Source organism: Anguilla rostrata, chromosome 5, assembly GCF_018555375.3.
Source record: "Anguilla rostrata isolate EN2019 chromosome 5, ASM1855537v3, whole genome shotgun sequence".
NCBI lineage: Eukaryota > Metazoa > Chordata > Actinopteri > Anguilliformes > Anguillidae > Anguilla > Anguilla rostrata.
Window position 1 is genome coordinate 20,040,660 of NC_057937.1, and position 25,083 is coordinate 20,065,742.

At 42.6% G+C, this 25,083-nt stretch overlaps 2 protein-coding genes across 11 annotated transcripts in view; one reads left to right on the forward strand and one right to left on the reverse strand.

Moving 5' to 3' along the window:
* Positions 1–1,544: 1,544 nt before the first annotated feature.
* Positions 1,545–14,984, reverse strand: LOC135254952 (beta-hexosaminidase subunit alpha-like). Of its 3 annotated transcripts, none has more exons than XM_064335577.1 (14): positions 14,160–14,975; positions 10,224–10,343; positions 9,391–9,456; positions 8,592–8,638; positions 8,021–8,131; positions 7,508–7,609; positions 6,721–6,853; positions 6,185–6,365; positions 5,488–5,574; positions 5,146–5,218; positions 4,798–4,972; positions 3,199–3,289; positions 2,209–2,316; positions 1,545–1,918 (listed from the first exon to the last, which is right to left on the reverse strand). In XM_064335577.1, exons 1-14 carry the CDS (start codon positions 14,437–14,439, stop codon positions 1,855–1,857), a joined length of 1,638 nt encoding a protein of 545 aa, XP_064191647.1. In that variant the 5' UTR covers positions 14,440–14,975; the 3' UTR covers positions 1,545–1,854. The 3 variants fall into 3 exon arrangements, 2 of the variants coding, with proteins under 2 accessions (XP_064191647.1, XP_064191648.1); XR_010329998.1 differs by having other exon boundaries at positions 1,877–1,918; positions 2,209–2,879; positions 14,160–14,984; XM_064335578.1 differs by lacking the exons at positions 1,545–1,918; positions 2,209–2,316 and having other exon boundaries at positions 4,725–4,972; positions 14,160–14,982.
* A 400-nt stretch (positions 14,985–15,384) lies between these two features.
* LOC135254953 (E3 ubiquitin-protein ligase arih1-like) overlaps positions 15,385–25,083 on the forward strand; it is a 30,386-nt gene continuing 20,687 nt past the window's right edge. For 6 of the 8 annotated variants that reach the window (XR_010330001.1, XR_010330000.1, XR_010330002.1 and 3 more), the window contains exon 1: positions 15,385–15,905. Coding sequence is in view for 4 of the 8 variants with exons in the window: in XM_064335579.1 (XP_064191649.1) it covers positions 15,621–15,905 (285 nt within the window). In the remaining 4 variants the exon portion in view is untranslated. The remainder of the gene's footprint in view (positions 15,906–25,083) is intronic. The other 2 variants (XM_064335581.1, XM_064335582.1) reach the window with 2 other exon arrangements.

Genomic DNA, 25,083 nt, shown 5'->3' on the forward strand with positions numbered 1-25,083 from the left:
GAAAGAGCCCGTCAACAGCCCATTAATGTCAAAAGGGATACTTCGCGTTTTCTGTTTCTTTTTTTTATTTTTTAGATTGTTTCACTTTTTATGCATGTTTTTAATTGGCCCACACAGTTTGAGTCAATGTGTTTTGGATTAAACCCCTAGATTGCAGGACTGCCTTTCAACTGGAACAGTTATCCAAATCTCTTGTATTGCAACCCCAGAAACTAAAATATCCTTTTAACTAGAATTATTTGCACTCTGTATGGAAGAAGTCTTGTGGAGTCCTTCAATTTACTGATCCCCACTACACAATCCAACAACTAACAACGTTAACTGTACCTTAACATGCCCCCCCCCCCCCAGCCCGCAGGTGGCCCCGCCCTCATTCCCCTGCCCCAGATCTCAGACAGTAAACAGGTGCTGGCCAAAGCAAGCTGGTGCTGAGGTCAGCAGAAGGTGCTGATGGCGGGTGGGCGGAGGGAGATAAGTGTCAGATCAACTTCTGAGCCATTTGATGGGGCTCAGCTCTCCCCCATTCACTGTAGTCTGAATGGACTGTAGAACAATGAAAGCAATTCTACAGACCCATGCACCCTGTATCTGTAAACTTTCCATAATGGACATGACGAGTTCGGTCGTAGATGTTAAAAGGCTGATTTTATTTTTTCATTTCTGATCTCATTTTTAGAAAATAAATTTGGCACCCAGTGTGGAACTGAGCATGTCCAATTCCCACTATAATTTGGAATGGCCAACTGTCTGCAACCGCAGAAGCTTTCATGCATGGACCCCACTGCCGATTAGAGAGTGTAGACAGCTTCGGTTCTCCTCTGAAACACGTGGTGTCCCACGTCTGCTTCTCTTCACACCATAGACTACAGCAAAGCTTGCACAGTATGGAGACAGAGGAAGACCTTTCATAAGCAGCTGTACTGTAACATGCAGCCCACAGGCTCCTGATCGACCACAGGGGGTCACTAGATAGCGATGAAACACAGACCTTTAACTAACTGAACTCTCCCATACCATACCCTGGGCAATGTAACAGCCAATTGCCCACCGCCCTATGGAGCTACCGGCCACATGCTTTAACTGAATGAGAAACAGAATTACTTGAATGAGCAAAGGCTAATTATTTAAAAGGGGGAAAAATCTTGTGTGTGAAATCAATACATTTACAATGTACAACTGAGGCATTTGTATATTGTGATGAAGTTGTTTTTAATTTGGCAACCAAACATCAGGAATTTAGCCCTGTAAGTTCATTGCTTTGCTGTATGTCTTTCTTGTCAGTTTTCAGGGTAATAAAGTACCTGTCCTCCAGTACATAAGCTCCCTGAATTCCAACTCGTGTCAAAGAGTGGGATTTATTTTTTATGATGTGCTGCAGTGTGTTTTTAATACCTATGTCTGTGAGTGTGTGTGTGTGTGTGGTCAGGGGAGGTTACACTGGGGTGATTGTGACAGCTGAAGTTTTAGGTTGGAAGACCATTTTCATATGACCAATGCTTTTTAAAAACTCGGTGTAGAAAGACAGGAGTTACTGGAGAATTAAGTAACTTAAAAACTGCAATTTAATGATAAAATGCTGCATTTAAAGAGCACATTGCATGCAAGGCCCACACAGCCCTTTGTGAAATCAGGAGAACCACACCCAAAAATCCCAGGGGCTATTGCATGGCATCCATCATGAGCAAAGGCTCCAGGTAAAGAGATTTCACCTGGCCACATGATATTAATACTGCAATTGGACCAGAGGAAAACCCATCCAAAGTAGCCATATTGAATCATACAGAACTTTGTGAATAAGCTTATTCTCTTGTTGTCCCGCATGGGTCCATCTTTGGCCCTCTCCTCATTTCGCCTTCATACGTCCTGGTACTCCTGTCGGCAGTGCCCCACCGACAGAGGGCCTGCCTGGACCCCACGCCTTCAGAGAGGGGGTGTAGGGGGAGAAAGGGAGACAGGAAAAAGGAAGACAGAAGTGTATTGAGAAAAAAATCAGAGAGAGGGAGACAGAGAAGAACGCTGTAAACATACAGCTCAGGCATCCCTTAACTTCAGCATGTCACAACAACATAATATAATCAACATGAAAAGGAGGTGAAATTTCACATGTGTTTGCTTTTCATCTGATGGACGATTCATTTTTTTTCCCAGGGAGGGAGGGTGTTCTCAGACAGCACACTGATGCCCCCCCATCCCCCTATCCTCCCGTACCTCAGCAGCCTGCAGCGAAACTCAGCCAGGCGGGGGAAGGCATCGGACACAGAGCAGGTCTGCTCCTCATCGCTCCAGAGCCTCTCCGCTGCTGCGCTCGCCCTCGGCCTGTGCACACACACACATGCATACACATACGCACACACACACAAACACACACACACACATGCATACACATGCACACACACACACAAATACAAACACACATGCATACACATGCACAGACACACATGCACATTCATACACATGCACGCACACACACAAATACACACACACACATGCATACACATGCACACACACACAAATACACACACACACACATGCACATGCATACACATGCACACACACACAAATACACACACACATGCATACACATGCACACACTCATGCACATGCATACACATGCACGCACACACAAATACACACACACATGCATACACACGCACACACACATGCGCATGCACAGGCACACACATACACATGCATAAACACACACACATATGCACACACTCACACACAAGCACACATAAATAAGCACACACACATGAACACACGCATACACACAATCACACACACACACATACACAAGCAAGCACACACATGCACACACACACACACACACACACACAGACAGGCACACACATGCATACACGCACACACACACACACACACTCACACAAAAGCACATGTATTACACATATACATAGAGACATAGAGACACACGGACACACATACCTACAGTTTAAAAAGCTACCCACTCACAGCTGTCATTCTCAGTGTGAGTTCTTACTGGTGAACATGAGCTGAAGCCATCATATTTATTCTATTTATCACTGCAGTGTGGTGATGTGAAACATATTTTGAGAGCAGGTATGTGGAATGTAATCTGAATGTGACTGTGTGTATGTATGTTCTGATTTACCCCAAGTGTCTGTACTGATTACCCTGAGTGGGCTATACAGTATGTGTGTCCTGTTGAGCTTCTCTTACCACAGCATGGGTGCCAAGTTGGTGGCGTCCACATACTCCCCCCACATGCAGACCTCTCCACCAATCACCAGCTGTTTCTGTTGCTCAGAGCCTGGAACAGTGCAAGCACACAACCACATACTTAATACAGACAGACAGACAGACACACGCACACACACACGGCAAGTAGACATACTCACACACAATCAAAACCAAATCAAATCTTCCTTGTCGATGCCTCTCAAATCTACGTGGCATGAACGTACCGATGAAAATTGGTCTGATATTTAAATTAAAACTACATTATGCTTTTCGGTTTTAGTCTAAACTGTGCTTTTCTGAGTAATGATTACTTGGATCCAGCAGGGGGAAGCATCACCATGAAACTGCAGAACAGGTCACTGCAGTATGTATTACAGCATCAGAACCTGGTCACCGGTGGCTGACAAAACACAACTGAATCCAACACGGCTATACTGCTATACTGATATCATAATGTATATGTAAGACATAATCAAAGTCCCGAATAAGAGCAAGACTTTAAAGAAACCTGGAATTACCGAAAGTGACTTCTTTACCATTTTATTTTCTGGTAAATTTTTTCTTACAGGCCTCCGTAGATTTCTCTTTAAACCAAAAGAGAATTGGCTTTAAATGTAAATGTGATACTGGTACAAAGAGTGGAGAATGGTTTGTGAAAATAAGTGGAGCAACAGTTTCCTAAGGCAAGGCGCTTCATCTTAAACAAGTTCAATAAATATTCAGCCACTTAAATGTATAATATGTAAAAATAAATTCATTCATAAATAACAATGCTGTGGCTTACGTAAATCACCCTAGAGAAGCATATTTACTTAGACAGCAAATAATAATGACAAACAGATTGAAAACATTTAAACTGTAAACGCCTTCATCTCAATGCTGAATTAGGCCATCTTTTTGTTCCTCTAAGTTAATCATATGATCTTGTTTGCCTGTTATAAAGCACCCCATTATCCCATGTCAGCTGAATCATCACTCCCATAATCTGACAGCACATAAAGACAGCATTGTCTGGCTGTACAGGGAGGGGCTAATTCTGTAATGCCATCTTGTGGAGAGCAAAAGAAATGTGACATGCAAATCACATGAAAACAGCCAATCAATACACAGCCACATTCATTCTGGAATATACGGCATCGTGTGTGTAAAATATGATTTTTTAAAAATGTAAGTAAAATTTAAGAAGTAAAATTTTCAAGATAGTTATCATTTAATAATAACTATCATAAAATCTGACAAATAGAAAATACTGCTTCTATTTGAGAACACTTGCAAACAGGCTGTATACACAGGCTGTGTGATTCATGTCATTGTTTATTCTGGCCTGGTCTTGTCTGCAAAATGCACACTAGTGATGCCAAAATGCACTCAATCACCAGATACAGCACTGGAATCATCGCACTTGGAACTGGAATCACCAAACAGTGCTCAGTCACCGAAACGATGAGCTCAATCACTTAACACAGCACTCAAACAGACCACACGGCACACAAATATCCACACACAGCGCCAGAGTCACGGCACGCTGCACTGGAATCCCCACACACGGCGCTGGGACCGGCTCGCGCCAGTTCTGACCGGTGAATGCCAGCGGCCGCACGTTGTAGTATGGGGACCAGTCGTGGGTTGGGCCGGGCTGGTCCAGGTACCAGGGCGAGGCCAGGATGGCCCGCAGCCCTGCCCGGGTCACCTTCCTCATCTTGCACAGGTAACAACCCCCTCTCCACACCTCCACCACTGACAGGAGCTTGGGCTAAAACACAGGTACCAAGTGGAATTAAAGGATACTCATTCTGTCACAGTAAAGCATGCTCAGTATCTTAATAAAGTAATAAAGTATACCCATTCTTTCAGAGTTGTATGGTAATAGACAGTTTCTTGCGTAAGTACACTCTAAAGTGAGTATGGAGCATACTCTATACTCACCTTCTCATGGTAGTCAAACACCTCCTGCCAGACAATGGATGTCTTCTTCAAAGAACCGGTGATATTAATGAGGCTGGAAGATGCATTGTAGCATTACGATCAGAACAGGCACTGAGGAACCTGCTTCAAGCCTACCGTGTGTGCGTGTGTGTGTGTGTGTGTGTGTGTGTGTTCAGCATGCATGTGTATGTACACGTGCGTATCTGTGTGTGTGTTTGTGGTGCATGTGTTTGCATGTGTGTGTGTGTGTGTGTCCATGTGCATGTGTTTGCATGTGTATGTGTACGTGTGTGTGTGTGCCTACAGTATACACACGTGTACTGTACGTGCAGTTTTATCTACCTTTCCATGTAGAATGCTTGCAGTTTAGTGAAGTCACTCCCAAATCCCATCTTGCTCATGAACATTCGTACATCAGAGTTGGATTTCCTGTAGGGGGCAGTGTGTTCTCACATAGCTCTGCATTCACTGTTTCAAAACATTTACCAACAGCTAATTTCACACAGCTGCGCAAAATTTAACACTCACACACACACACACTCAGGGAAATCAGCTTAATTATCTCATTTAGGAAATCAAATAATTCTTCTGCATAAAAAGGTGCAGCTGTCCTCATTTTTTCTCGATATTCAAGAGAGCCTCAAAAATATCATGTTAAAATGGAGGGAACAGAGAGGGTTTTCACTCTATACTAACCCCTGGGGTGAGAGCATTCTAGAACATTTATAGCCCTAAGCTAGGTTCAATGCAGCTGCATTCTCAAACGTGGGATAGCACCAATCATAGCTGTGGTTAGCTTAGCCCTGCTCCAGAGCAGGCTGACACCATGTTTTTTTTATTTATTTATCAGAATGAACAGTCAAACAGTTATGAGAATATTCTAATATGGCAGTTAGCCCCAGGGTTAAAGAAAGCTATTGTGAAACATGTTAGTAGTTGGCCCCGGACTACAGCTATCCTTGAGTGTAGCAAACCTAACAAGCTTTTTAAAGACAGCTCCTGTCTTGCGGGCAGGGGGGGTGCGGGGGGTACTCCATACCAGCAGCTAAAGTCCACCTCATCCCCTCCAAGATGAACATATGAATCAGGAAAGACACTGGAAATCTCCTTCAGCAAGCGGGTCATGAACTGGTAGCTGGACCCAGCAGCCGGGTTGACCGGGCCCAGCGTCCCCGATGGCTTGCCACCGTGGTAACAGGGAGTCAGCAGGTTGGGCTGGCCTTGAATCACATCAAACAAAGAGAACAGGGTCACATTCGTGTTGCTGAAAGATACAACGGCAGATCTTTTAAAGCGAGGTGAGCACAGTTTTTACTGTGGTTCTGGATGTACCTTAGACAGCACAGTGAAAATCAAAGAGTGACAGGTACACGCTCCCTCAGCACATCACCTGAATATTATCCAGCCATACCCAGAGTTCACATTTTTACATCTTGTACATTTATACAACCAGACAGATATTGAAGTCAACCAGGTAAAAGTTAACACAGCAGCAACCTTCTGGTTACAAGCCTGGTTCCTAAGTCTCTACCTCTACCTTGCAGGAACACTCCCTGTCCAGCAGGTAAGGCATACCTTTACCCCAGGACTGGGTGTGGCCGGGCGTGTCGAATTCAGGCAGGACCCTGATCCCATGCAGTCGGGCATGAGAGATAACCCTCCTCACGTCTGTCTGGGTGTACACGTGGGTGCTGGGGTGGAAAGCACCCTGAACCAACAAAAAAAAGATTTATATGTACATTCATGTGCACACATCAATATCTAATTAACAAACCCACCCACATAATTATCCATACAAATATCAAACTCATAATTATATATACACCCCCATTATTAATATACCAAACATAATCTGAATTACTTGCGCATCAAAACCATTTGCAATATATGCCTCAAAACCATTATTTTGTTGACCTCAATATCATTAATTATGTGCAAATTAAATCACTTCTAATGTACACAACAAAACTATTATTGGAATATATGTCAAAACCAAAATTAATACGCATATTAAAATCCGTATTAACTTATAAAATCAAAACCATTCCTAATATACACAAGAGTTGGGGGTCAACTTGATTTTCATTCTACCAATTTAGGAAATTAACTGATTATGGCCATTTAAACTGAACTGAGCGTTGAAATTCATGAGCTGAATTTCAATTAATTTCCTGAGCTGACTGAACACTGACTTATCCTGAGTGTGAAACGCACTTATAGAGCTACACAAGAGAGTTGTCCAGTCTCTCCAAGACTAAATAAAGAACAGAAAACCGAATGAGATATGAGGTTCCTTTTGCTGTCATCCTGCCTATGGGCCAAGGCGCTCCAACAGTTCTGGAATGAACCATCAGGACTGTACCTGGTTGCTGAGGTGGGGGAAGCTTCGGCTCTGGTACGGGAAGGAAGGGTCATCCACAATGTGCCAATGAAACACGTTGAGCTTGCTGTACGACATGGCATCCTGTGGGGTCAAACGGGGGGGGGGGGTGGAGCCTCACTGTCATACCAGCAGGCTCTGTTTTCAAATTTACTTTCTTTTTCTCCTTTTGTTTCTTACTAAAATCTTTTGCTTTATTTGTCCCCTTGGGGACAAAAACAATTTATTGAATTGAATTGAAGTTTCAAAGGAGAACTCATTTAAAATTCTGCTAAATTCTACGTACATAGAAGGTTTGTTTACACTATCCAAAATATCTTTCTATCCCACATTACTTAACACTGCTTCAAAGAAAATAGTTTCTCCATTATACTTATTTTTCCAAGATTTTGAAAACCCCAATCTTTATTTTTCTCCCAACTTTCAGTGTCAAATTGTATTTGCTTTGATTCTCTCCCTCTCTGTCCTCCTGTAGCAGAATGTAGAGTTGGTTACCAGGGTCTTAAGGATGGTTTGCACGGGCAAAAAGTGCCGGGATGTGTCAAGCAGGATCCCTCTGTAGAGGAAACGTGGGAAGTCTTCAATTTCGGTCTTATTGACGAAGAACTGAAACCATAACAGGAAACGGTCAGGTGATGCCACCCGCTACGCCTCTGGAACAAATTACCACCATTTAATTAGGTCATTCATGATTTCATGGATGGCTTCACTTACAGAAAAGTGCAAATCAGGTATACTACTCCCACAACTGCTATGCTCTGTAATAGCCTGGGGCCTTACTATAAACCCATTACTAAAACACATTACTCCACTGAGGTAGAAGGTGATGTTTCAGCTTACAGGTGGCACAAGAAACATAAAACAGGCACACTGAAAATGTGCATCACAACAAGACAGAAGCCATTAAATTCATCATATCTGTGCTTTTGGTGCACGTTCTTTAATACTAATACAGAACTGTGTTAATTGTGACAGATAACATTTTGTTAATATTTTGCATCTAGTCAGCATGCTGAACCCCAAGTGGGCCAGAGGTTAAAATGTACATTTTGTTCATAGTACTTACGCTGTTATTCTCATCTTGGTAAACCAGCTGACTGAATGACTCCAAGCCTAGAAATTCAATAATAATAAAATCAAACAGGAAATTCCCCAGTGTATGGTAGATACAATCATTCAAATAGAATAACACCACACAGTTTAGTTTGATGGATTCAGGTATACAAGTTCCTAACCCATGTAATTTTCTGTTCTCTTCACTGCAGTTTCTGCTCCCTGGCCCCACCCTGAGTTCAGACTGTTCTGGCCCCAACCCTCTCCTGGTTTAAGGCCACACCATGACACAGAGACCTAGATGTATCAATTTGCACTTCTGACCTGCATAATTATATACACTTATTTGCTTGGACTTTCCATCTTAACAGTTAGTTGAATACCCTGGGCCACAATATGCTGAACCACTATGATAAAAATCAACCTGATAGATTTGGTATTACCTCCCAATCACCATTTATTTTAACTTTAACTATAGACACCCACCATGGCAGCCAGCAGATGATGGATTCCCCCTCTATAGCCAAGTTTCCTCATCAATGTTTTCTTTTTTTTTTACCTCACTTTCTTTTTTTGGTGGGTTCAGGCTCAGGTCTTTCCTCATTTTCCATCTTTCCTGTTTTCCAATTCTCATTTAAAGGATATTAACAGAACTGTTCCTGTAAAAAGCCCTATATAAATAAAATAGCATTGAACTGAAACAAATCATTAAACCACATTCTTCTGAATGAATGTACAGGTTCACCAAGCTTAGGCTTTTGAAAAGAGCAGATGCAAGCATCTAACACGAGCAGCGGCCTCAGGCCCACTACCTCTCAGGGCCCCCCACACCGTCTTGGCCACCAACAGCCCACCGCCTGCAGACACACTCAGGTTGTCTGTAGACAAGCAGAAACACAACACATAACATCATGTTCCATATACGTTCACTCGACCAGGGATAACAGAATGTCAATAAGACAGCCGTGACATCACCTTCCTGGCAGAAAGCACAGGATCTTCACCCATCGCAGATTGCATTGTTAAAAACCAATAGGCAAACGTCAATGGTGACTGGTGGATGATTTATGGCTATACATACTGCACCCTTCTGGAAATTACCAGTAAGTAGCCAGAAAGTATTCACCAATCAGAAGCTTCATATGCAGACATAATGCTGGCCACATTCCCACAACTACCTGCACATAAAGGTATGCATATAAGTGAGCCATTCATTCTGTGCAATGAACATGCATTATGTAATCCCACTCACTAACTTTTCTTAGCAGTAGAATTAAAAATGATCAAACTGGAATGTATTGGACCTTTGTGAACAGACATGTAAAATAACTAAACTATGCTAAACTAAGGACTCCAGTAAAACTGCATGTTGCAATTTTAAAAGAAGCATTTGTTTCTCCAATATTGACTTCAAAAATATTATTTTTTAAGTTGTTTCATTGTAAATCATCAGGTATCTGCAGGAGTCTATCCAAATTTCATCATCATCTAATTATGAGTTAATGTGTTTCAAACACATACTTGGCTGAGACCTACTCTGTGTTCCACTGTGATCTTAACATTCCAAGCACCACCAAAATTCCACCTGATTTGCTTCGCTTTCACAAGGGAAACAGTCAAAGAATCTCAAATTGATTTCACTCACATTTCTCTTCGGACTCCGCATTTGGGTAGCCATCACAGTCGCCCTCTTGTACACTTACTACCAGGGCATAGTTGTACCCTCCAGAGGAAGGATTTTCTGCTAGGCGGTCCTGAATCCTCTCTGGAAAAGAACACCAGCAAGCTAAGGTGAACTACTTCTGATTACTAACTTCGGAATATCAGGCAGACTGCACTATTCCCTCCATTGGTTTTACAGATTTTTCCAGGCAGTCCTTCAGCTTATACCACGGTTCTTCAACAACTCTTTTCTGGGAGCCAGATTCTTTTTAAAATGGTGTATTTAGGCCAAACATTTTTCTTATAAAGCAAAGTATGAATAAAATATGTGTGATCAAAGTAAATATCGCCTTAAAATATGCACAGCTATTATGCATCATTCTGTCACTCTGTAGGAGGTATGCTGACAATGTACAGATGTAGACCTGGACATTGGCACAATTTTTAATGCATCTGAATCCCCCAGACTTCCAGTTGAATTGTATTAGTTTACACACTCTAAATGCTGACTCATTCCAACATGTTTCAGTGATTTAACACATTTCAAAAACAGAGTCACCATTAGCACACATTTCTCAGTTAGTTGTAATCATCTAGTGCTGACATGAAACCTAAGAGATCAGACAACAGCTGGGAAAACAGAATGAGGACATACTCTGTGCTCATCTCCGATATAACCTAATCACCTCATATCCTGAATGGATTTTGGTACCCCCTGTTTTTTCTTGTGGATGACTGTCAATTATAATGAGCACATTGTGGAATGTAAGGTTATGTTAGATAATTTTCTAGATAATTTTCAGTCTTATGAAGTAATATTTTATTAAATATTACTTCATATTTTGTAAACCTTTAAAAGCCACATCTACAGCCTGCTATACACTGATATAATGAGGAAAAATGTTATTGAGCTTGATCTAGAGATGTAGCTGGGTATACAATTACGAGATAACAAATATTTTGTTTAGCTCATTTTGTTACTTGATCCATCCATCCATCCATCCATTTTCTAACCGCTTAGTCGCTCTCCCCAGAGACATCCTCCAACTCATCCCAGGGGATCCCAAGGCGATACCAGGCCAGCTGGGAGATGCAATCTCTCCAGCGTATCCTAGGTCTGCCCCTGGGTCTCCTCCCAGAAGGACAGGCCCGGAACACCTCCAAAGGGAGGTGCCCAGGGGGAACCCTAATAAGATTTCCGAACCACATCAACTGACTCCTCTCAATGTGGCTGTACTGTGAGATCCTCCCGGACAGCTGAGCTCAAGGAGAGTACATCCCACCACCCATTTTGGCCACTTGTATTCGTGATTGCGCTCTTTCGTTCACTACCCATAGCTCGTGACCATAGGTGAGAGTAGGGATGATTGACTGCCTTTTGGCCAGCTCTTTCTTCACCAACACCATCCAATACAGTGGCCGCAGTAAACGTACATGTCAGACGACCTCCCGATCCCTTTTACCCTCACTCGTGAATAAGACCCCAAAATACTAGAACTCCTCCACCTGGGGCAGTTGCTTTCCCCTCACTATAAGTAGGGGCGACATAGCTCAGGAGGTAAAAGCGGTTGTGTGGCAGTCGGAGGGTTGCCGGTTCGATCCCCTGCCCTGGGCATGTCGAAGTGTCCCTGAGCAAGACACCTAACCCCTAATTGCTCTGGTGAATGCGAGGCATCAATTGTAAAGCGCTTTGGATAAATGCAGTCCATTTACCATTTACCATTAGACAAGCCGTCTTTTTCCGAGAGAGGACCATGGCCACAGACACTGAGGAGCTGATCGTCATCCCAGCCACATCACACTCAGTTGCAAACCGTTCTAGTGCGCATCAGAGGTCACAAACAGTCGAGATGCTACCCTTCTGTCCCCAAGCTGGACACCCTCCAGCCCTTGGCTGTGGCTTGAGATCTTGTCCATGAAAATTAGGAACAGGAGAGGAGACACGGTGCACCCTTGGCGGAGGCCGAAACCAACACTGAAGGAGCTTGACTTAATGCTGAGAATGCAAACACAGCTCTCGCTCTGAGGGTACAGGGCCCGAATGGCTTGCAGTAGAGACCCTGGCACCCCATACTCCCACAACAGACCCCGAGGAGCAGGTCATATGCCTTCTCCAAATCCACAAAACACATGTAGATCGGATAAGCAAATTCCCACGCCCCCTCAAATATTTGTGAGAGGATAAAAAGCTGGACCGCTGGACGAAACCCACATTGAATCCAAGGTTCAACCGTTAGTTACTTGATGACAGTTGTTTTGAGAACAAAAACATTTTTTGGTGACAAAATGTATTTGTTTGGTGTAATATCAAGAGGCAACTCTGCGCTGTATGATGGAAGTAGCTAAATCTGGCCAAATGCCAGACAATGTAACTTTTCCAGCAGATCAGTAAAAATACAAAATACACTTGTCTGTGCTACTTTCTGATTTTTCGGTTGTTAGTCAATCACAAACGCCCTGGCCTCATCTTATTGTGTATAGGCCTAGAGCAAATACACTTCATTTCCAAAAGTATGTGGATACCCCTTCTAATTATTGGTTTTGGCTATTTTAGCCGCACCCATTGCTGCATAAAATCAAGCATACAGCCATGCAATCTCCATAGGCAAACATTAGCAGTAGAATGGGTCGTAATGAAGAGCTCAGTGACATTCAACATGGCACCATCATAGGATGGCACCTTTCCAACAAGTCAGTAAAATTTCTGTCCTGCTGGAGCTGTCCCAGTCACCTGTAAGTGCTGTTATTGTGGAGTGGAAATGTATAGGAGCAACAACAGCTCAGCTGCAAAGTGGTAGGCCACACAATCTCATAAAATAGGACTGCAGAATGGTGAAGCATGCAGCATGTAAAATGAATCAATCGGTTGCAACACAGTTCCAAACTACCTCTGGAAACACGTTCTCTGGAGTGATGAATCACTCTTCACGATCTGGCAGTCTGACGGATGAATCTGAGTTTGGTGGAATGCATAAAGCCAACTGTACTGGTCTGAATAGTGCCAACTGTAAAGTTTGGTGGATAAGGAATAATGGTCTGGAACTGTTTTTTATGGTTTGAGCTAGGTCCCTTAGTTTCAGTGAAGGGACATTTTAATGCTACAACATACAATGATATTCTAGAGAATTGTGCGCTTCCTACTTTGGGGCAACAGTTTGGGGAAGGCACATCCCTGCTTCAGCATGACAATGTCCCTGTAAACAAAGCAATGTCCATAAACAAATGGTTTGCTGAGTCTGATGGTGAAGAACTAGACTGCCCTGCACAGAGCCCTGACCTCTACCCTGTCAAACACTCTCAGGAAGAACTGGAGATGCCGGAGCTGGCATGTCAGGCCTTACACCCTAACATCAGTGCTCTCAATCTGGATTAATGCTCTGATGGCTGACATGAAATGCAAATACTCTGTCCCCACAGCCATGTTCCACAATCAACTGGAAAGCTTTCCCAGAGGAGTGGAGGGTGTTACAACAGCAAAGGTGGGTCAAAATCCATATTAATGCCCATGGTTTTAGAATGGGATATTCAGCGAGTACATTATGGGTGTGATGTGCAGGTGTCCACAATACTTTTGGAAATGTAGTGTAGTTAAAATGCTCTGCTTCAAGTTTTTGAACAAAGGGCCTTTTATTCTGCATTGGCTAGGCTATGGAATATGATGAACAAACCTAGATTAGATGGCCTAATTAGCCCAAAAGGAAATGATAAAAAGTCGAATAAATACACGTGGGAAAGAATTTTGAATTTTTTAAAAATCAGTTTGAACATTTCGTAAATAAGGTACGTAAATAAATAAATACAAACATATTGCATTTTTGCTCGCATATGTATCCGATAATTTATTTACTTATTTGCTCGGATATATATGCGATCATAAAGAAGATTATAATTACCATATTCCAGTAGACTATAATCTTACCTTTCCCTCCGCTGTAACCTGGGAACGTGAGTGAGAAGTATCTTTTGAATGCTGTATCAAGAACCGAGCAACCGAGCTGCACATCTGAATTATTTGTATACAGAAAAGCAAAGGACTTCGGATTTAGTGGGTACCGCTCCGCAAACTGACTGATCTTCTGCGGCAAGGGCCACACACAGCGAGCCATCGGCGCTTCAGACAGCATCGACCAAAATATGAACAACATATTTAGAACATTAATCTTTGATTCTTTTTTAACATAGCTGAATAATGCAATCATTTCCCAGCAAACTAGGTTAGCCAACGATCAACGGGTGATGGAAACAGAAAATATTCCAAGTCGCATAGATGCTGTATCTAACAAGAATCATTGGAATAGGCTACTGTTGGGCAGCGCAGTCGAACCACAGCTATGTTTGTTGCTGAAATCAACAGGTTGTAAGTCATATGACGCCCAGACTTCAAACATAATGTGACACGTGACTTCGTTTATGCACGAAGTACAATTTGGGCCGTGTTTTTGAAGTGTGAATACAATAGCCTACGAGGTGAACCACACTGGGGCAATCCAATAAGGGCCTATAGAAAACGTGTCCACTATCCGCCTAACATTTGGCGTCCACAGAACAAAAAACGTGTCCCATTGTCTGCGTTATATCTCATGCATAAAGTTTGTTTGACGAAAGCAGCTGCGGTCGTCCTTCGTAGCTAGTTAGCTAGCTTACTATTAAAACGTTTCTGTGGAATAATAATAATAATAATAATTCTTCTTCTTATTATTATTATAAAACTTCAGGTAGGGCTCTGTAGACGATACGAGCATATTACCAATTTACATCACCACTTTTAATGGCTCACCCACAAACGGTGTGGATTATTATTACTGTGATTATTATTGTTGTTTCTATAATAATAATGTTCATATAGTTAATGCCTATGAAAATAAAACGGATCATATAGGCCTACGTCAGTGAACTCGTAAAATAATCATAGTAAAAACTATGCATATCCTATTTTAAATCTAAATACAGTCTGTTATTAACCATCTAGTGAGGTGCATTAAACAACGCCCGATAAATCAAAAAAATAAAGCAAAACTAAATTAAACATAAGCAGAATAGTGGAACTATTTGCGAATACCACACTCAACATGGCAGCTGTAATTCACCGGAATTGTCAAAATGTTGCGCATGCCACAAACTTTGTTCTTTTAACCGACTTTATTTAAATTGCTACAGTTTTTTTTTTTTACTTTTCCGCGTGACGTAGGGTCACAGTTGGTTCATTACATCGCGTCCTTTTGTTGGCCCAGTAGCCGCGGCGCTTGTGTTGTTATTTTCTCTACAACTGAAATTTTGAAGTCATATTTCGTTTGGGGATTTGTTTTTTGGCCTTGTGTATTGTCAGTCGCGTGTCTCTCATCTGTACAATTTCTTGTCCTTAACTAAAATTAACCTAGTAATGGACTCGGACGAGGGTTACAATTATGAATTCGACGACGAGGAAGAGGAATGCAGCGAAGATAGCGGAGAAGAGGAGCCCGAAGACGACACCCTGGAGATCGGAGATGTGGAGCTGGTCGATCCCGTCGTGGCCGGTGGTGAACGGGACGAGTGCGCGGACACCGGGAGCAGTAGCCTCGGTCCTAGCCAAGATGAAGAGGACTACCGTTTCGAAGTGTTGACTGCCGAACAGATCCTCCAGCATATGGTGGAGTGTATCAGGGAGGTCAACGAGGTCATCCAGGTGAGGTGTTTGGAGGCAAGTCAGCCACAGGAAAGGCCGGGGATTCAGAAAAGTGGCTAGGCCGCAGACTGTAGAATGAAACGCAGTACCATAGATGTTGTTGGCATTAGCCCTGGCGAAGTAAGAGTTGGTATTAGCTAGCTAGATGAGTTATCTAAAAGGCAAACACAACTAAATGACGGCTACTATCTAATGATCGATAACTTAACCATAAGTTCTAGCTTACTAGTAACGTTAGCTAAGTCACTTACCAGCTTACCCTGCTAGAATATTGAGTTCCCATATACCAGCAAGCTAAAGTTGACTCGCTATAAAAATCGTAATAAATAGTTATATAACTTAGTTGCTATTATTGCAGTGTATGTATGTGCTATACAGATAACTTTGTTAACGTTGCTAGTTTTATGTGGGTGGATCCCAGTTTCGTGGGGAATGTTACTGTCGTTAGCGAACTAACTTATTTGTTAAGTTAGTTAAGAATTAGTTATTCATTGCGTTGTTTTAAAAAACCTTTTGTTGCTAACGTTAGGTAAACATTAAAGTTCGCTAACGTTATCGATAAATACCTGGACAGCTGTTTTACATCGTTAGCTAGTAGTAGCTACGTTATAATAGCCAACTATCCAACGATAGCAAATTTTCAGAGCCACAAGCTAGAGAGGTTTGTGGTTCGGTGAAAGTATCGTTCTCTCTAACTATAACCGTCGTTATTTAGCGAGATGACTAGTTAGAATACTAGTCAATGGAGGCACATTTGTTTCGATATAACGTTATTCCCTATGTCTGTCTACAGCATGGCGGAACAGATCAAATCACGCAGACAAAGCCCTCGGTTTAATTTCAGTTTATTCAACAGTTAGCGAGCTACTTATTGTGTCGAAATAAGCACCGTTATGTACGTAGTTATAAAGTGTTATGAAGTTCTGCCCACCGCAAAAAAGTGTCTGGACCTAGGAAATGGTTTGTGACTTGTGATTTCCCATAGAGGAAAACTTTACATTTTATCCTCAGATTTACAATTACGTTGAAGTCTCCTCGACTTTTTTTGCTTGTGCTTCTATGCCTACTTTAAAATAAAACGTTTTATTAATCCGTGCCGTTATTTCAACATTTATGAAATTATATTTGGCAGAAAAAACAAAGTTTGTATTTCTGGCGCCTGGAACTGCTCCAAACGGGAGGAGCCTAACCTAAAAGAGGCGTGGTCTACCTCCAAAGAGGTGAGTGGTAGGGTTAGGACTACACTAAACTCTGCCCTCATTGCCCATTTCATATCCGGCAACGCTTTATCCAGGGCTCACCACTCAAAGTTAGAATAGTAAGCTAACCGTTTACAATAACTAGGCAGCTTCCACAAAGTTAGCATGAGCTGTCTAATTCCTAATGGGAAACGCCATTGACCGATATAGGCAATCTTAGCGCATTGGTAGGAGTAGCTTGTTAACAAACTAAGATGCTAATGGCAAGTTTATAACATCATTCAGTTTATTCAGTTTATAAGGCAAACATGGAATTATTGATTTGTCATATATATATCTCTGAGAAATTGCATAAATATCACATGCTCCCACCTGCCATTATGAGCTGGCACAAACTTGGCTAAGCCTAAGCCAGTGGTAACCAATCCAGTTGCTGGAGATCTACAATCCTGTTGGTTTTCATTCCATCCCTAACAATGCACTCCTCATGCAACAGCTAGAGATCGTGTTGAGCTGATAATTAGTAGAATCAAGTGTTCCAAATTTGGGTTGAAATGAAAACCAACAGGATGACAGATCTCCAGGAACGGAGTTGGTTACCACTGGCCTAAGCTGACCATGCTTTCAAGTGATGTCAGGTCGTATGGAATATGTCACAACTCGGTCAATTTGTATTGCATCTTGAATCATTTCCCCGACTCGATCATCTGACGTTGTAAGGCGTTCATATGGGCCGTCATGGTGGGAAACTCATGTAGATTGTAAATCTGACACAATTTGGAAGCAGCATTAGCCTTAGCCCCTAAGTTAACTGTTTCCTTGGTTTTCCAAATTATCTGACAAGATAGCTACCTCAGTGTAAGGTAGTGAACAAGGATCTCTTAATGGACCCGTATTAGTGTACGTCAATTTGTCTTGTGCCGACAAATCTTTAAAATAATTTGACATGGTGTCCTGAGAATCCATTATATTGTTTTCTGTAAGTTAGCCAGCTAATGATGAAAGTTTCATGCACAGATATTTCTTTTGCTACCACTGCTCCATTAGACAAACTGTTAAGAGATACTTCTTTCTGCTAGCAGTTTGGCTTCGCCCACAAAATGTCATCAATGTTTACTAACACCAAAATGCTCTATAAGTACAGTCAATGCCACCTTTTGCTAAACAAAGTTTGCTAGATAAATGTGATGCTGTCAACAGGAAGGGGATAATCTATTTTTCTGCCATTACACATACAGGAAGGTTCAGTGGTACAACTTGCAACACGTTTCATCAGCTTGCTGGCAACGCCAATTACCTGTTCCCCAGTACTTCCACGATTATAGCCAAGTGTTATCTGTAGCAGTAATACTGTTGCTACAGTAACTTGGTTAATAAATGCGATTAAACATACACTGTTAACTGAATCGACAGGCAGGTTGTCAGGTTTTTGGGTTTAACTTTATGGTCATTGTGTTAGCTAATTGGTTTTGGATGCCACAGTTTTTTTGGGCGAAATGCTACATGCCAGGGCTAATACAAGTAGTTGTCAACCCTAAGGTTTGCTCATTGTTTCTTGAAGGAATGTCACTTTAAGTAGTAAAGATTTGTATGTGCGTATTGCATTTGTATTTGCAAATAGTTTTATTACCTATTCCCAGTTTCAGTAACTAAGTTGGTGTGAGGTTTGACCGTATAACACATTTCTGTGTATTCACAAGTATTAGTGAAAACTTAATGTTGTCTCTGCAGCTTTAGATGGGTGTAATGACCCAGTTTGCAGTTGTGTTCATGAGATGTTTAAACGGTCCTACACCTTGCGCATCACTGTTCTTAAACCTCTTTTGTTAACCAGCTTGCAGGCTTTACTGGCGTTTGTTGTGTAGTCCTATATAAAAGCTATGTTTGCTGATCGCAGTTGTGTTATGTAAGCCAAGGCAGTTGGGTATTTTCAGTTTATTGATCCGTAATCCATCGGCGTTGTGAGGAGGCCAGGAGCCGTTTGAAGACATCCACGCGGTGCACCCATTACACCGTCCCATGGAGCGGGATCCTTCTGCACACCCGGCCATTTTGCAACTCTTCTTCACTCTGATTAAGTCTTTATCTCATCCCGCTTCCTGTAGCGCGCGCTCTTTTAGGAGAACTCCTCTGTCTTCTCCCTCTCCCGAGGTACACCGCCCAGCTCATCAGATAACATGCAAAGGAAGGACACTCTTATTTACACACTGCATATTTACATGATCTGTTTGTAAAGCAGAGCATTGAGTAAAAGCGGGTGGTACAGCCATCCCCTCCCCCTCCAGGAATCAAACCTGCAACCATCTGGTCATGGGCCTGTGCCACCTTTCACTGCCATGTGTTGATGCCTCGGCCACTCCCCTCGTGTTCAGTGTGGCTCTCCCAACGCGGTAGCCAATGCTGTTTCAGCGATTGCACTGAAAGTCAAATGAATTGTTAAATAATGACTGGGTCGGAGTTGGTACTGATAAATATTTGCAGGTCACTGAAATTTGTGGCCTTTCCCATGATTGCTGTGTTGACCACTTAATGAAAAGATGACCATCTCCCTCTTTTCTCCTGAATATCCGTAGTCTAATTTCTAATCCCACTCTTCATTCAGAGAGTGGTTTAGATGACCCAGTCTCTTCGCATATGTATGCGTGTGTGTTTGTGTGAGGGAGGGACAGACATACAGATGGGCTTGCATCATGTTTAAAACCCCTTGGCACTAGCCTACAGGGTAGCGAATGGAACGGCTCTACCAGGTCTCTGACTGATGTTCAAACCCCAGATCTCTCCCTTCTGCGAGCTCAAAGTGACTGGCTGTCCCCTCTCTCAGTATTGCTTCCGCCAGTCACGATGCCAGTCTGTCCTGGCCCTACAGTGATCAGGACAGAAGAATTTTGGCTGTCTCCTGATGCTGACTTTAGACCTAGGCTACCTCTTCGCACTGTGTCTTGTTTCCCCTGTAATCCCCACCCCCAGTTTCTCCCACCTTTTGTATGAATTCAGGTTATGGTTCTCGGTTATGTTTTTTCATGGTTTTAACTAAGCTTCTTTCCTGGGGCTTTTTATGGATTTCATCTATAGCTATTCAGAATGTGTATTTTGGTTCTTGGTTAGCAGTAAGTAGGCTACTTGTGCCTTAGCGATGTTGCATCTGTACATGGTGTTCCGGCAGTATTGTCAGCCAGCCATGACACTATTGCTCAAATTAATCCGGCGAATGCATTTATGCTTCTCCTACATTATAAGTCACTCTGGGTAAGAGAATTTATTAAGTGAATGTAATGCAATGAGTGGGTGTATACATATGTTGGAGTGTGTATCATTGTGTATGTGTATCATTCAGGTGTGCCCAGTGTCCCTACATTAGAGTGCTTTTCTGTTTGAGTCGGTGAGCGTGCCCTGGGCTCCCCCTGTTACACACACTGATGGGCAGGGCTGTGTGTGCTGAGTGTGTGTCTGCAGGGCCCGTTGCTGATAAACTCTTCCTTTGTGGGCATGGCCGTTCAGTCAGTTCTACAGGGTTAAAGGTCCCCTGTTATAGAGCATTATGGTGCCCAGATCATATAAATGTTTGCATTGCTATCACCTGGATTGTACGTGCTGTTTATAGAGTAGAATAGAATTGCTATTTTTCCCAGGGGGGTATTCAGGTGAAGTAGCCCGTGTGCAAGGAATGAAATAAACTATTTACCGAAATTACATTAATAAAAAAACAGAAATATTGAATTTAGAGATTCCTAAATCCTTGAGGTTCCCAGGGTGGGTGTGTATCCTGGGCTCATGAATATTCATATCCACACAACATTTGTAAACCAATCCTCATCGCTAGGTTAGCGTAGGTTGTCCCATGCAGTAACATTAGTCTACCGAAACAAAGGAAAGCAGCATAAGTTAGGTACACGCATGCCGTAAGGAACCCTTTCTCTTAAATTACTCCAGCACCCCCCCCCCCCATAATGGCCATCACTTCCTCCCTCATAGTCACAGCACCACAGGCACTTGCTGATTCTTGTAAAACACTGAATGTAGTATCATATTTACAAAAGCAGCCGGCATTCAGCAGTTGAGTGGCTGCAGTGGGTTTATTCCAAACTGCTATAAAATTATTATTGCCCTCATAAATATTAAAACAATCAGGGTTTTCAAATAAATAATGTGTTAATCATTCAATATGATGTCCTTTTTTGGACTGTCGTAATGGAGCCCAGTATGTCAAACGTAGTCTGGCTGTACCTGCTAAGCCATTTCAGTTCCACTTTGAAGGATTGTGCTAAGTAAACACATAAAGTTGGTCGTGTAAAAGGTGCACGAGAAGAGCTTTGGTCGATACTAACAGTCTGTTAAATTTTGCGTGAGAGAGTCCTCCACATGGCTGTGACATTCACGCTCTCTTTGATTGGGTGTCGGCCTTCCTGCGCCTCTATTTTTGACTGCCGTAACCGCGGCTTTAGAGACGTCAGGCCGAAGCAGCTGTCGAGCTGCTCATCACTGCTGCATAGGCTCCGCCCCCGTCGTAGAGGCATCTGGTGCTGAGTCCCGGTTCTGTTTCTGTTTGAATAGTCCACCATCACCTGGTCTAATTTCTGTCCCGGCTCTGTTTCCGTTTGAATACTCCACCATCACCTGGTCTGATTCTGTCCCGGCTCTGTTTCTGTTTGAATAGTCCACCATCACCTGGTCTGATTCTGTCCCGGCTCTGTTTCTGTTTGAATAGTCCACCATCACCTGGTCTGATTTTAATTTTTTTAATTGGCCTTTTTTTCTTCTTGAACAGTAAAACCAATTTTTTTCTCTGGAGTTATTGAATACCATTCAAAACCCTTTGCCAATATCAGCAGTATTTAGGTTGTTAGCTTTAATTAAGCTCGATCCGCCTGTCACGATCTGTTGTATTTGCAGCCCTTGCCTTGTCGTAGCGGTAGCACGCAGGTATGTTTGTGTGGCGTACCATGCCGTCAGCGCAGAGATTCCACTGATCCGGATTCTCCTGATCTGGCTCCTTGTTCCAGGTCAGTAGGCCATCTGAGCGAAGGGAGTCTTACAAGTAGGCCTAATTGGGCTGCAAAGCACAGCAGCTAATGGCAAAGGCACGGCGTATATGCTGTAGTGTGACTGAGGTGGAGTCTCCCACGTGCATTCACCTGAACAAACATGCGCTTACTGTCCAGGCTAGGGACCCCCACTGTCCCTCGCATGTAGGCTAATCGTGCCCCTGTCAGCAGGAGCCCTGACCTCATAGTTTTTGTGCACACTACTAAAAACTATGCCCATTTACTCTTTCATTTTGTCCGGTCGTCCTTTCTTGCAGCACGACTCAAATTTACTATTCAAAACTGGGGCAAAATCTGCTCACAGAACAGGATATTATTTCTGTTCTGTTGTCGTTGAAAATATTACTCTGCCTCCTAGTGGGCACAGCGCGGTTTCAGACCTGCATTACTCACGAACCACTTTGCGGCAGTGTCGTTTGAATGTTTCATCCGCGTCTGAAAAATAAATAAATAATAATAAATGATTCCGAAAGATGATTTTAAGTTGTGTCTGATTCAGAGAGCTTTGTATTGGTTAAGACCAAAGTTATTGGTAACTTGTACCTCAAAAAGGCGGATCACTTCCTGGCCTTCTAAAGGTAATTAAATGGACCCAGATGGCATTTAAACAGCAGAAATATGGAGCTCACCATCAGGGAGGAATGGCAGTCGCCTGCTCTTTTGACGTAAGAGCAGGCCTTTCCTGGCTCAGAATAGGGCTTAGGTGGTGACTTTGTGTGACGGTGACTGTGATCGATGCGGCTTTACTGCCAATGTCAACTCGACGCGTCATCGTCCTGCGTTTAGCTACATTTAGAATGCGGTTCTGCATTTAGAGACGTAGGCTATAAAAAATGAAACGCGTGACAAAAATGATAAATGAATATATTTATTGATGCGTTACATATTGTAAGTACCAGAGGGGGGGAAATACAGTCTATACTGAAGGATGTAAGGTAATCTACAGGAATCATGGTATTTGGAATTGTAATGTATCTTGAAATGCGTTTCGTTTTTCTTGCTCAAAACTTTGGGTACAGTGTTAATGAACCTTTTAACTTAATGAATCCACACAAATGCCAGAATACTGTATTTAAATTATTCTCTCAAAGACGTGCTTGCGCCATTCTTGCTGTCACTGGTTGTTGCTTGTACCCTACACTACATTAAAGCCTTTTCAGAATTATATTTCTCATTTCCGTCTACAAAGATGGGCAAAAACAGTGTAGGTTAATACAGTAGAATCCACTTAATTGCATAATGGATGATGGCATATTTTGGGTATTTGCGTAGAATTTGCAAATCCTAAACCATTTCCCATTCATTCCAGTGCAAAGAGATCGCATATTTGCAAAAACCATTAGCGCTTATTTTGGATATTTTCATGGAATTATGTCCAGTTACGTTGCATAATAATAAATATTTGAAAAGTTGGCAGATGTGGTGTAAATAAGTTTACAGTTGCCCTATAAAGACACAAAAACTACAAAAATGTACGAAGGTAGTCGTGTCTGTTGAAAATCACATCAGTAACTTCCGCCTGCCTGGCACACACACAGTCGTTGGCACCCTGTCCATTACATTCTTTCATGCAATTAAGAGGATTCTACTGTAGTTCATTTAGTGAGTTTAGCAGTCAAAACTTGCTGTCATCGTGCCTATAAACGCACGGACCATTCCTAATGGTTTACTGCTGTTTTTTTGCGTGGCACTTGGGCGGCCCACCGAAGACATTTCAATGCGGGAAAAGCCCAGTTTCTGTAACCCCTCAGACTGAGAAGCCACAGCAGGACTGAGTGTAGGAATGACTTCCTGCGAACAGCTGATCTCGTCAGCTCTGGCCTGCGCTCGGAGCTGTTTGATTTCGGACGTGACATTTTGGCTGTCGTGCAAGTCGGCGTCCGGTTTCAGCTCCGCAAGGCCGGGTCAGTGGAGAAATGGCCTGCATGAGGAATACGGTACCTTCTGAATATTTTCCTTTCTCTCTTTTTTTTTTTTTAATTAAATGTTTTTACAGGATTTCTGTAAGCACTGAAGGATGCTTTTTGCCTTTGGTCGTGAATAATAGATTTTACAACTGGCAGGCTAGGCTAGCTATGTGCTGAATGCTTTGTCTTTCTGTGCCAGGCTCGACAAGTGAACCGTTTTACTTCTTTGGCAATTAATTACCAGTGTGAATGTTGTCTGTGTGTGCGTACGCGCGCGCGCGCGTGTGTGTGTGCGCGCATGTGTGTTTCTGTGTTGGTCAGGCTGTCTGTCTGTGTGTCCACTAGTACTAGTATACACTAGCATGTAGGCCTATTGTTTATTTTTCATCTTCTTTACTTTTAATTTTATTTTCCGGCTTTTGTTTCCTCTTCTTTTTTTTGATTTTTTAAAAGTGTGTTTGTATTTTGTGCAAATAAATAAAAATGTGTTAATCTGACTGATGGTTCTTGCTCTTGTTTGCACTCATGTACACTAATTGCCCCAGGATATCAGCTCAGCCTGTACTCTAGGTGTAAAGTGCATGCGTGGGTATCATCTGCAGTCACCTGTTGGTTAAGCGTCGTTCAGTTTGTCCCTTTGAGTGATCCTCAGGGGTTGCGATTTCCACAAGCAGGCTGTTTTTTGCAGCTGAGATTGGAAAGTCACTGAACTAGTGTTTTGGATATGTGATGCTGGTGGGCTGGTCAGCGACAGAGCACTGCTGATTCCCTTTGTGGTGCCCAAACCTAAACAGCCTTTTCTTACCTGAGTAATACATAATGGTACATACAAACATAGAAACGAACAAACAAACCAAACCAGTAGGGTTCCAGCACTTTGTGCTTAGGCCCCTAATTACTACAACAGCTGCAATGCCTTGCGCAGCTGAATATTTGATTGACAGCTGTTTCCATGATAACGAGACAGACCTTCAGTTTCAGTTGTGACCTGCTTCAAAAGCAATTCACTAGTTGCCAACATACACATTGT

Excerpts from the sequence above, each read along its gene's own strand:
- LOC135254952 (XM_064335577.1), bottom strand. The coding sequence starts at position 14,439 with ATGATTGCATTATTCAGCTATGTTAAAAAAGAATCAAAGATTAATGTT. Across the intron at positions 8,639-9,390 it reads GGTGTGGGGGGCCCTGAGAG|GCTTGGAGTCATTCAGTCAG; the intron begins GTAGTGGGCCTG and ends TTGAATTTCTAG. Across the intron at positions 4,973-5,145 it reads TGTTTGACTACCATGAGAAG|CCCAAGCTCCTGTCAGTGGT; the intron begins GTGAGTATAGAG and ends CCTGTGTTTTAG.